At 43.0% G+C, this 12,592-nt stretch overlaps 1 protein-coding gene across 1 annotated transcript in view; it reads left to right on the forward strand.

The window, feature by feature from the left end:
- The first annotated feature begins 1,557 nt into the window (after positions 1-1,557).
- Positions 1,558-12,592, forward strand: part of alpk3a (alpha-kinase 3a) — a 77,256-nt gene continuing 66,221 nt past the window's right edge. Inside the window, exons 1-2 of the mRNA XM_078532229.1 lie at positions 1,558-1,705; positions 2,017-2,303. Of these exons, the coding sequence (XP_078388355.1) occupies positions 2,170-2,303 (134 nt within the window). The 5' untranslated portion in view covers positions 1,558-1,705; positions 2,017-2,169. The remainder of the gene's footprint in view (positions 1,706-2,016; positions 2,304-12,592) is intronic.

The following is a 12,592-nucleotide window of genomic DNA, read 5'->3' on the forward strand; positions in this document are numbered from 1 at the left end:
GGGCCTGTATTCACTAGAGTTTAGTAGAATGAGAGGGGATCTGATTGAAACGTATAAACTTCTAACAGGGCTGGACAGACTGGATGCAGGGAGGATGTTTCCCCTGGTTGGGGAGTCTAGAACCAGGGGCCACAGTCTCAGGATACAGGGCAGGCCATTCAGGACTGAGATGAGGAGAAATTTCTTCACTCAGAGGGTGGTCAGCCTGTGGAATTCTCTACCACAGAAGCTGTGGAGACTGGGTCACTGAGTATATTCAAGAAAGAAATTGATAAATTTTTGGATATTTGGGGCATCAAGAGGTATGGAGAGAAAGTGGGAATATGACGTGGAGATGGAGGATCAGCCATGGTCATATTGAATGGCGGAGCAGGCTCGAAGGGCCAAATGGCCTACTCCTGCTCCTAGTTTCTATGTTTCTATGTAGGTCTGGCAGCATCTGTGGAGAGAGACAGAGTTAACATTTTGAGTCCAATATGACTCCTCTTCAAAACTGAAATATTGGCTGTTTGGCTGACAGTCAAAGTATCATCCAATTGGGTAATGAGTCCTTTAGCTTTCCAACTGGTGTAGAAAGGCAATGCATCACGAAGATGGATGTGTTGACTGACTAATGGCTGGAGCGTGGGGGCAAGTCAACTGATGAAACCTCCAGGAACACATTTAATCACAGTTGGCGACCCTAGTTTGTAACCAGCAGAGACCAATTTAACTGTCAAAAGAACCAGGGTTGCAGGTGAGGGAATTCTTAGGTAGAGTTTTTATGAATTGGAATGCATTGCCTGAAAGGTAGCTGGTGACTTGTACAGCAACTTGAAAGGATTTGTGTTTGGTTTAATTCAGGATGCTTTGTTGAGCTAAGAGGAATGAAATCAAGAACCTTTTACCGTCAGGAGTTAACGATTTGAAACACTCTAGGCGATGCATAGTTTTCAAATGTTTGATGAAGTTAGGAAAAAAACTTTATCTCAACGTCCCATGACTTTTTCTACAGGATTGATCAGTGTCCAAGAGATTAATCTTTAATTCCTGGAGACTCCAGGGCAATCCAGAAGTGTTGGCAACAATAGTTTAAACCCACAACTTTCAAGACTCATGGTTAAGTGTTACGAAGTACACCAAATTTACACAATCTTTCCTTTTCACGTTTACAATACAAAGTGAGGTTGTGTATTGTTTACTTATAGCCCATGGCCAGATTGTTCTGCACCCTTTTGATTGACGGCTCCGGCTGAGTTTACTGTGCCTTCTGCTCTTGGTCAAACTCGCCTGGCATGTGCTGGTGAGTCAGGCACTCCGTCTCATGCACAACATAGGACACAGCTAGTACAAACACCAGCACAAGTTGGGAAATAAAACAAACTGAAAACAGTAATAGGCTCTCAAAACCTCTGCAGCAACCACATCCAATTGCGCCTGGTGTGACTTTTCCACTGTGTGTATGTTTTTTGTTCTGTCCAGAATGCAAAAAGGGTAATCTTTTGGAAAGTGCGTTTGCAGACCGCAGGGTTCCTTAAATAGTCCTGGGATAGGGAGGGGGCGTTGATTGACAGCTACAGCCATTCGAGCAAAGGGGCTAAAGACAAGTCTCAGAGGAGGTGGAATGGTGAGGACAAACTTGCTTCCATTGTATTAGAGCTATTATTTTGCACATTAGAAACCTTTAAGCCGTGGGGCCATTGTAAAACACACTTCTGCTGACAAGGTAAGTGAGCTTTTCTCAAGGAAAAGGGTGGATCATACAGATAGCCTTCTGAAGCTGGCGCTGGTCTATTTTTAAACTCAAACACGCTATAACTTTTCACCCAGGCTACTTTTCTTCTTTAATTTGCAAAGGCTCTGAATTTTTTTTTATAATTGCAAAAGCAACGATTTTTAAATGAGGGATTGAGAGTAAATGATATGCAGTTAAATTTCTATACATATTTATTGTTTGTTTCGGTGTTTGAAATAGGATATTTCTAATTCGATAGTTGCAGTAAGTAATTTCACTTAATGTTGAAACTTCCTTTACAGCTGGTGTATATAAAATCGAAAGGATTTGGGTCTGGTTTTAGACTGGTCGCTCCGTTGGATTAAAATCGCAAAGAGGGTAAAACCAAGAGGAGTCGAGTATTTGGAACGACCTGCAAGATTCTGTCTGCCTGAGTTTCAGAGGGGGAGGATAGAATGGGTTCTAAGCGAGTTATCCGATCTTATTCTGCCAACGGCCGCTATTCTTTTGACACTAACGAGGAGGTTGAACCTCCTTCTCGGGGAGATGCCAGCCGCAACTACTTCCTCAACGTGCGACCTGAGAACAGGTGAGATGTGAGAAAAGGCCCCCAGTTAATTTCAGAAACATTCAGCCCCTCTAACTTAGTCCTTTATTTAGTTAGATCATGGCTGATGTGTATCTCATCAGCATCTACCCACCTTGGTGTCCTAACCCTTTATGCCCCCGCCTAACAAAAATATATCTATCTCAACTTTGAGATTTTCAGTTGACCCCCCTCCCAACCCTGAGCCATTTTGGGGGAGAGACTATTCCAGATTTCCAAGACCCTTTGTAACAGTGTGTCAACACCACCCCACCCCTCAAGTAGGACTCACAGCAGATATCAGGGGTCTGGGTGGGTAGTTGCACATCTTAGGCAATGACGATTGAGGGAGTTGGCATTGTCAATGGCAGGGAATCCTGGAAACTCAGGGAACCTGGAGCTCCTGCTGAATTTAGTGGCAGGACGTTATTTGAATTTTTGTCCTCAGTTCACACCACCTCCACCCCCCTGCGGTTGGCCAGATTGACAGGCTGCTGTGGGAAAGCCAGGCTCTGGGGACTGGAGAGGAGGGAGGGAACACCATGTGTGGGTGGTGGGGTGTGGATTTCACAGGCGGAGGGGGGTGATGTGGAGATTGTGGGGAGGGAGGCAGATTGTAATTAGGTTTGCCTGCAAGTCTTGGGGGGGACACTCCAGCTCCTCCTGACCCATAAGCAGAGCTGGAAGGGCACGTGCAGGCTGGATCTGACCATTCCCACCTCCCTTCAGCTGCCAGGTTTCCAGGGTTCTTGGAAAGTCCAAGGCATGCTGCCTCATAAGAATATTATTAATATTGACCAGCTCTGACCTCCCCATCCTGCTCCAATTCAACTGGGAGTAAGCACGTTCGCAGCAGGTGGGGCTCAGATTTCCACTTTTATGATTTTAACCATCCATTTCACCTGCGCTGAGGAGGTTAAAATTTCCCCTGTAGCACACAATCAGGCTGTTTGGCCCATCATGCCCTTGCCAGCACTTTCAAAGCTATCCGGTTAATCCCATTCCCTGCTCTTTCCCCATCACTCTACACCACTTTTCCTTTTCTGATATATATCCAATTCTCTTTCATAAGCTCTTGTTGAATCTGCTTCTGCTGCTCTCAGGCAGCGCAATGCAGATCACACACCAAATATCACATTGAGTTACGGATGCGGAGATGCTGGGTGATTCTGTGCTGCAGTGTAAAACTAGCAAGCACATTCCAATCTGCAAAGTTTCCTGATCAAACAACAATCAAACAGTCTGAATTACTTAACAACAGTTAGACTTTGTGGCCTTAAATAGACACACCATCGCCACAGAATCATTCAAATCACAGGATAAAAGGAAGCCATTCAGCCCATTGTACCAATGCTAACTCTTCTACTTTAAACCAATTTCCCTGTCTGTCACGGACAGAATGCAGTTGCTTTCTTGCAGTCCATAATCAGTATGTTTTTTACAGAAAAATATGAGTCTTTTCTTGCCCCTGGAGTGTGTATTCCAATTAAATAATTCAGCAGCAAGCTTTTGTGAGTTAAAAATAAAGGATGTTATTTATTCTCTCACACTTACCCTGAATTAACGCAATGTCACACACTTGGTCTCACGCATGCATAAATGCACACACACACACACACACAATACATAAAGATAATGCACTTTTATAAATTACAGTTACTTCAGTCTCTGACTTACAATTTACAGTCTCCCATATGGCAGGCCTGCAGTTTTTTGAGTGGATTTGATGATTAAAAGTTGAAGTGAGGGTCTTGTAAAGCCAAAGGTTCACTGAATTTCCAGGAGGTTATTTCTCAGGTGAACTTTGAAACTGGGACAGGCTAAGTACTTTGGCTGCTTGAGGACTTGCATCTAGTTTCAGAGTCTGGTTCTCAAATTGGCTGATGACTAATGGATCTGCTGGGTCGTGGAGTAATAAGGGTGCAGCCCCTGAAACTAGTTTTGATCACATGACCACTTGGTTGGCACTTCTGAGGCCAACCCAGTCTAGTTTGGATGGGGAGGAGGCCATCCTAATACCATAAGATCATAAGACATAGGAGCAGAAATTTGGCCCATCGAGTCTGCTCCGCCATTCAATCATGGCTGATAAGTTTCTCAAACCCATTCTCCCGCCTTCTCCCCATAACCTTTGATCCCCTTACCAGTCAAGAACCTATCTATCCCCGTCTTAAATACACTCAATGACCTGGCCTCCACAGCCTTCTGTAGCAATCAATTCCATAGATTCACCACTCTCTGGCTAAAGAAGTTTCTCCTCATTTCTGTTCTAAAAGATCTTCCCTTTACTCTGAGGCTGTGCCCTCCGGTCCTAGTCTCTCATACTAATGGAAACATCTTCCCCATGTCCACTCTATCCAGGCCTTTCAGTATTCTGTAAGTTTGAATCTGATCCCCCCCCCCCATCCTTCTAAACTCCATCGAGTATAGACCCAGAGTCCTCAAACGTTCCTCATATGTTAAGCCTTTCATTCCTGGGATCATTCTTGTGAACCTCCTCTGGACCCTCTCCAGGGCCAGCACATCCTTCCTGAGATACGGGGCCCAAAATTGCTCACAATATTCTAAATGTGGTCTGACCAGAGCCTTATAAAGCCTCAGCAGCACATCCCTGCTTTTATATTCTAGTCCTCTCGAAATAAATGCCAACATTGCATTTGCCTTCCTAACTACCGACTGAACCTGCAAGTTAACCTTAAGAGAATCCTGGACTAGGACTCCCAAGTCCCTTTGCACTCCAGATTTCTGAATTGTCTCCCCATTTAGAAAATAGTCTATGCCTCTATTCTTCCTACCAAAGTGCATGACCTCACACTTCCCCACGTTGTATTCCATCTGCCACTTCTTTGCCCATTCTCCCAACCTGTCCAAATCCTTCTGCAGCCTCCCCGCCTCCTCAATACTACCTGTCCCTCCACCTATCTTTGTATCATCTGCAAACTTAGCCAGGATGCCCTCAGTTCCTTCATCTAGATCATTAACGTATAAAGTGAAAAGTTGTGGTCCCAACACTGACCCCTGCGGAACTCCACTAGTCACCAGCCTCCATCCTGAGAAGGACCCCCTTATCCCCACTCTCTGTCTCCTGCCAGACAACCAATCTTCTATCCATGCTAGTACCTTGCCTCTAACACCATGGGCTCTTGCTGAGCAGCCTCCTGTGCGGCACCTTGTCAAAGGCCTTCTGGAAGTCCAAGTAGATAACATCCATTGGCTCTTCTTTGTCTAACCTACTCGTTACCTCCTCAAAGAATTCTAACAGATTTGTCAGGCATGACCTCCCCTTGATGAAACCATGCTGACTTTGCCCTATTTTACCATGTACTTCCAAGTATTCTGAAATCTCATCCTTAATAATGGACTCTAAAATCTTAGCAACGACCAAGGTAATCGGCCTGTAATTTCCCTTCTTTTGCCTCACTCCCTTCTTAAACAAGGGGGTTACATTAACGATTTTCCAGTCCTCTGGGACCTTCCCTGACTCCAGTGATTCCTGAAAGATCACCACTAACGCCTCCACTATCTCTTCAGCTATCTTCTTCAGAACTCTGGGGTGTAATCCATCTAGTCCAGGTGATTTATCCACCTTCAGACCTTTCAGTTTTCCTAGCACCTTCTCCTTGGTAATGGCCACCATACTCATCTCTGCCCCCCGACTCTCTTGAACTTTGGGGATGTCACTTGTTTCTTCCACTGTGAAGACTGATGCAAAGTACCTATTCAGTTCCTCCGCCATTTCTTTGTTCTCCACTACTACTTCTCCAGCGTCATTTTCCAGCGGCCCAATGTCCACTTTTGCCTCTCTCTTACCCTTTATATATCTAAAAAAAACAATGGGAAGTTGATAGTGGCCTTGGAGTTTCAATCTTCCTTTTTGTCTAGTATGAAAGATGGAGACGGACAGTCTGGAAACTCCATAGTCTTTAGGTGTTGTCTCACCCTTAAACAATGAGATGTGTGAATTCCCCTGATAACTCTCGTCTTGGTCTGTCAATTCTAGGGGGACAATTTCCCACCCAGAGTGATTCAATTAGAACTTTCCAGAAGCTTGTTAGTTTGTGTTGAATAAGCAAAGGTTACCTGACCCCTTAGCAGTCATCATAACAGTTCATCAGTGTCCATTTTAAACAAAGGACAGTTCCAGAAGCTTCTGTACAAGCACAGTCCATATTTAAAGTTATGAATATGATGCCTTTACTGGGCATGACACTGTCCTTCCCACATATTATGCAGAGTTCCTTTTGAGTTATCACTAATTCAATAAAAACAGTTTGTGGCAAAGCAATTCATGTTCTAATAACATCTGTGAGAAAATATTTTTTCCAGCTTTGTCCTCTATTCTCTTTGATAATCCTGACTCTCTTACCCACCTTTTACCGATTCAGGATTAGTGGGAAACAATATTTTACCATTTATCTTCTTAAAATCTTTTGTCAATTGAAAATCTCTGTTAGATTCCCCCCCTTAAGCTGTTTCATGAAGAAAGCCCTAATTTTTTGAGTCCTTTACAACCAAACTATAGCCCTCCTGGAGTCTTTCATTACTGTTACCTTTCCATGGGCTTTAATAGTTTTCCTAAAATGGGGTGTTCCAAGACTCATGCTACATTTCAACTGCAGCCAAAACACTTGTACAAGATCAGCATAATTTCTTTGCCTTTATTTTGATGGCTCTCAGAATCTCACTTGCCTGAAGATGGCCTTTTCTACTTTCACCTTTAAAGATCTACATATTTTCCCCCACTAATCCTCCATTTTCATGAGTTTTGGAGTTTAGTTTTTTATTCCTTTCACTGTTCTTTTCCCCCAAAATGTAGCACTCCACATACCTCTGCACCTGCCATTAACCCCTCTGTTTCCATCAGCTCTCTGTCATTTTTGTGCAGCCTCTGGCATCTTTCCCCACATTTGATATCACCAGCAAACTTCAATATCATTCCTCTTGTGACTAAGCCCAAATAATTTACCTGACTGGAAAGGTAAAGAGGTCCTGGGACACACCAGCAATCACCGAATCCCAGAATGGTTATTTGGCAGAAGGAGGCCATTCAGCCCATCGTGTCTGCACCAGCTCTCCGAATGAGCAATTCACCTAATGCCATTCTCCTGCCTTCTCCCCATAATCCGGCACATTCTTCCTTTTCGGATAACAGTCAAATTCCCTTTTGAATATTTCAGTTGAATCTGCCTCCACCGCACTCTGAGGCAGTGCATTCAAGACTCTACCCACTCGCTGAAGGAAAAAGTTTTTTCTCATGCCCCTTTTGCTTCTTTTGCCAATTATTTTAAATCTGTGCCCTCTTGTTCTCAATCCTTTCATGAGTGGGAACAGTTTCTTCCTATTTATTCTATCTAGACTCCTCATGATTTTGAATACCTCTATTAAATCTCCTCTCAGTCTTCTTTTCTTCAAGGAAAAAAGTCCTAACTTCTCCAATCTGTCTCCATAACTGAAGTTCCTCATCCCTGGAACCATACTCATTATTCTTTTCTGCACTCTCTCCAAGGCCTTCACATCCTTCCTAAAGTGCAGTGCCCAGAACTGGATGCAAAATTCTAGCTGAGGCCAAACTAGTGTCTTATACTAAGACAGCACCCACTAATCAGAAAAATACCATTTAACTCTAGACTTTGTTTCTTGTCCTCTGTCCATGTTACTGCATTCCCTTTAATGTTTTACTTTTCATAATGTGTCTTTTAAGTAGCATCTCATCAAACTTCCTTGAAAATCCAAATATATACAAACATATATATTAATATAATACATGCTTTTCATCTATAATTGATTTCCTCAAGATGTCAATCTTAATCTACCTTATAAAAAGCGACATTGATTTTCCCTGATTAATCCTTTCCAAATGAGCACACAACTGAGTTAAGATTACCTGGCCAATAGTTCCTGCTTATTCCTTTCAGCTTCCTTTGACAGGGTTTAGTTCCCTGTTGAATGTTTATGTGTAGAAGTGGCTCTTCTGCACCCTTCTTAGGTAGTCCTGCAGCCTTATCCCTGTCAAAACCAATGCTAAAAACAAAATAATCTCCTTTCTTTCCATGTGGCTCCACCCTTCTTTGACTGTACTTTTACTTATGTAGAATCTACAGTACAGATTATTCAGGCTATTCAGCTCAACAGATTTATGTTGGGATTTAAGATCCACATGAGCCTTGTTCCATCCTTCTTCATCTAATCCTATCAGCATTCTTATCTATTCCTTTTTCTCTCATATCCTTATCCCCCTTAAATGCATATGTGCTATGCACCTCAACTACGCCTTGTGGTCCCAAGTTCCAAATTCTACCAATTCTCTGGCTAAAAATAAAAGTTATTGATGTTTCACTTTATGTTCACAGTCTTTGCCCATGTTCTCCCTTGGACACCTTAATCTCACTTTATACTTCCTCTTTGCACTCATTCTTCCTATAGTTTTCTTCTGTATTATACACTCTGCGTTTGTCAAATGCCTTTTAATCTTTCTCTCCATCCATGGAACCCCTACCTTTGATGTAACTCTCTTACTCCTGTTTGGAACTTACTTAACCTGCATTTTCACTATCTTGTAGGTTCAATGTTTGATCTGCCAATTTTCCAGCCAGTTAGTCTGGGCTAGTTTTATGCCACTGAAATGATTTAATTTCCACTGCAACAGCTTTAGATTGGATTCCATTTCTCTTTATCTATTTTCAACGTGACTCTGATAGATTTAATTGCGTTCAGCTTGGGTCAGTTTCTGACGTACAAAACAGGCCAATCACAAAGTGATTGATGGGGGAAGGCTGACATCACCCCCAAGAGCATCTGACAGGAAACCCCAACTCTCACTGCCCATGGAGCTGGCATGTGGAAAACTATCTAACTTCTCATTAAAACCCGGTATCTATGATACTCCCCGCAACTACTTGTTCTAACAAGTTTCATATTCTATTATGTAATATGCATTGTATTATTCTGCTGCTGAGATGGAGCTCTGCTTATTGTGACCTGTCCCCTTAAGTTAGTGATACAAACAGGAATATTAACTGCGGTCAGTTTAGGGAAGTTTGTAGGTTGGCGGATGCTTGTAAATTCCCAGTTGCGGGTCACAAGAAACCTTGCGTTTTCATTTTTGACACTAGGAAGGTGGCATCTCAAGTATGATTAGCATAAATAATCAGATCTGTCAGGGCATTGCCCCTGAAATTCAGATGACACACCACATTCTAAGGACTCAATTCATTATTCTGCTAATAGAAACAGAGCCATGGAAATGGATACACAAAGAGTTAGATTTCCCACATTGTTTAACCTTTGGATTATACGTCCCCCCCTCTGTTACCTAGGCCAGCCCTTGTTGGACATTTAATGTTGTAACAATGGAAACAGTCCTGCAGGCACTTCAAGAATTTCAAGTCTTGATCTAGCTTACTGAGAAAACTTAAACTTGCCCTGAATTACAATGCCCTTACTGCCACAAACCTCGCAAAATGCCTTCCCAAACTCATCCTTGATGGCCTTCTCACTATTCGGTGATCCCTCCCTAACTGAACACCATTATCAGTAAAACCTTTACAGCAGTTGTAATTTGCACCATTCATTTCTCCCCTATCTCTTCAGGAAATATTGTAGTCTGGAGTATTTAGCTTGACCTTGCTAAAGTCAACTTTCTGTCAAACTAGTTAATGCATCCAATCCATAGCAGAATAATGCATTGAGTGCTCCTGTCCTTGGAATGCGGTGTGTAATCTCACTTATCAGGGGCAATGCCCTGACAGATCTGATTATTTATGCTAATCGTACTTGAGATGCCACCCTCGTTGTGTCAAAAATAAAAAACGTAAGGTTTCTTCAGACCCCTCCCCAACAGCACTGTGGGTCTACCTACACCACATGGACTGCAGCAGTTCAAGAAGGAAGCTCACCACCACCTTCTCAAGGGCAAATAGGGATGGGCAATACATGCTGGCCCAGCCAGCGAAGCCCACATCCCGTGAATGAATAAAAAAAGAATTACCAGCATCCGCCAATCTACAGACTTCCCTTAACCGACCCAGTAAATATTCCTGTTTATATCTTATGACTTAAGGGGACAGGCCATAATAAGCAGAGCTCCACCTCAGCAGCAGAATAATACACTGCACATTACATAGTAGAATGTAAAACTTGCTAGAACATGCAGTTGAGGGGAGTATCATAGATACAGGATTTTAAGGGGAAGCTAGATAATTTTCCACGTGCATACTCCATGGGCAGCGGGACCTGGGATTTCTGATATATACTGTTGGGGGTGACATCAGTAGGGGGTCAGCAGTCATAAGCCCTCCCCCCCCCACCAATCACTTTGCGGCTGCTGGTTTTGTCTGTCAGAACCTGACCAAAGCAGACTGCAAATAAACTACTCACCGAGCTTTTCAATTCCTGATTGTGACTGGGCTTCCGTTTTGAGTCTGTTGCTAACACCATTTTGGCATTGGTGGTAAGACACCATGGCTGTATTGTGCCAGGTGCCCTATCTGGACTGTCACCACTCCCCAATCCTTAGACATTAGTTCTGCCTCTTTGTGAAGTTCTACGTTGGAAGAGCAATTCCCTACAATTTTTCCCTTAAGCCTTTCTTACCTAAAATGTTGTCCTTCTTAATGTTATTCTGGCCACATTTCAAAACAAGTCAAACAAGCCAACTATTTTTATAAGATTAAAACCGTGAAATTCTGGAAATTACTCAGTGGTAACTCTAGAGAGAGAAACAGAGTTAACGTTTCAGGTCATTGACCTTTCATCAGAACCATCTCCCAGTCCTGAAGACTCGATGGGCCGAAGGGCCTATACTGCACTGTGTGATTATGTGAAAGGTCACTGAGCTGAATTGTTAACTCTATTTCTCTCGCCAGAGAAACTGCCTGACTTGCTGAGTGTTTTCCAGCATTTTCTGTTTATTATTTCAGGTTTACAGCATCTGCAGTATTTTGCTCCTGTTTCAACTAGTTTTAGGATTTATGATTTAGCCAAGTAGCATAAAGCTGTCAGATTGTGGTAAAACCCCAAATGGTCAGTGATACCTTTTTTGGGAAGGAAACCTACTGTCCTTACCTGATGTGACTCCAGTCCTGCACATGGTTGACTCGTAAATGCCTGCTGAAGTGGCCTAGCAAGTTATTATCAACCAGGACAACCAGCAATATTTGCTAGCCTTGCCAGCAATGCCCAATTTGCGAGAATGAGTAACTGATTTCAAAAAGTTTAAAAATGAGGTTTGAGGAGCACTTCCAGCTATACACTGAATTGAAACAAAGAACTCACTAACCAAAGTGACAAATCCCCTGTGTGTATGTGGGTTCATCCTCACCAAAACTACTTTATTTGTAATGCACTATCATTATCATGGTGTATGCTGACCATTTCCATGCTAGGTTCCACCACTCGTCTGTGCCAATTGAAAGTACCGTGGTGTCATTATGCTCTAAATCCCAAGATGACTTTGGATGAGGATGGCCATTTTAGTTCATCGACCCTGCCAATCATTTGCTACATTTACAACAGTGATGATACTTCAAAAGTACTGCATGGGCTGTAAAGCACTTTGGAATGCCCTGAGGTGTGAAAGCAATTACTTTATGTCTGCTTTCCGTTTTTTGTCCTAAGTTCCCCTATTGCAGCACCCAATCATTTCTTAAATAATTCCATGGTTTTCATCTCCATGACTCTATCTGGGAATGTCAGTCACTTCTTGTTTGAAGAATTCCCTGATATCGGTCTTAAATTTACCTTTTTTATTAGTTTTACCAAGATCCCCTTTATTATTCTCTGTAAGGAATACCTTTTCCATTCTTTTAACTATCACATTCCTTGATGTAAGATCATCGAGAGTTCCCCTTTCTGGACCTCAGTTTCTTCAGCATACAGTTTACAATGGTCACCCACACCCAGCAGGGATTAAAGAAGTGAGCTGCCACATTGTGGTGCACCTCGGTGCTATTCTAGTGGCAAACTGCTTGGCAGACTTGCTTCATTGAGCATTATCAAGGAGTTAGCTGACTGGCTAATTGAACTGTGTGGACTGAACTACACAGACCGGGAAAGCTCCCACACCTCCCCCCCCCGGCCCCCCACTCCATTTTGATCATGTATCTGTTGCTGAATGAACTGATCTCAGCTGGCGTGACAGTGGGGTCACTGCTGTTGGCTCCACATCTGGGAACTAGGGCCAGCAGTCAAGCGGTGCACCCCTAAGGGAAAGCACAGAACTGAGCTGTGATGTTGCCTTGGTTGAATAGCTGGCCAGCCTCCACAGGAATGTCTATCTGGATCTGGTACTGGAG

The sequence above is a fragment of the Cetorhinus maximus genome, chromosome 30 (genome assembly GCF_964194155.1).
Source record: "Cetorhinus maximus chromosome 30, sCetMax3.hap1.1, whole genome shotgun sequence".
In the NCBI taxonomy this organism is placed as follows: Eukaryota; Metazoa; Chordata; class Chondrichthyes; order Lamniformes; family Cetorhinidae; genus Cetorhinus; species Cetorhinus maximus.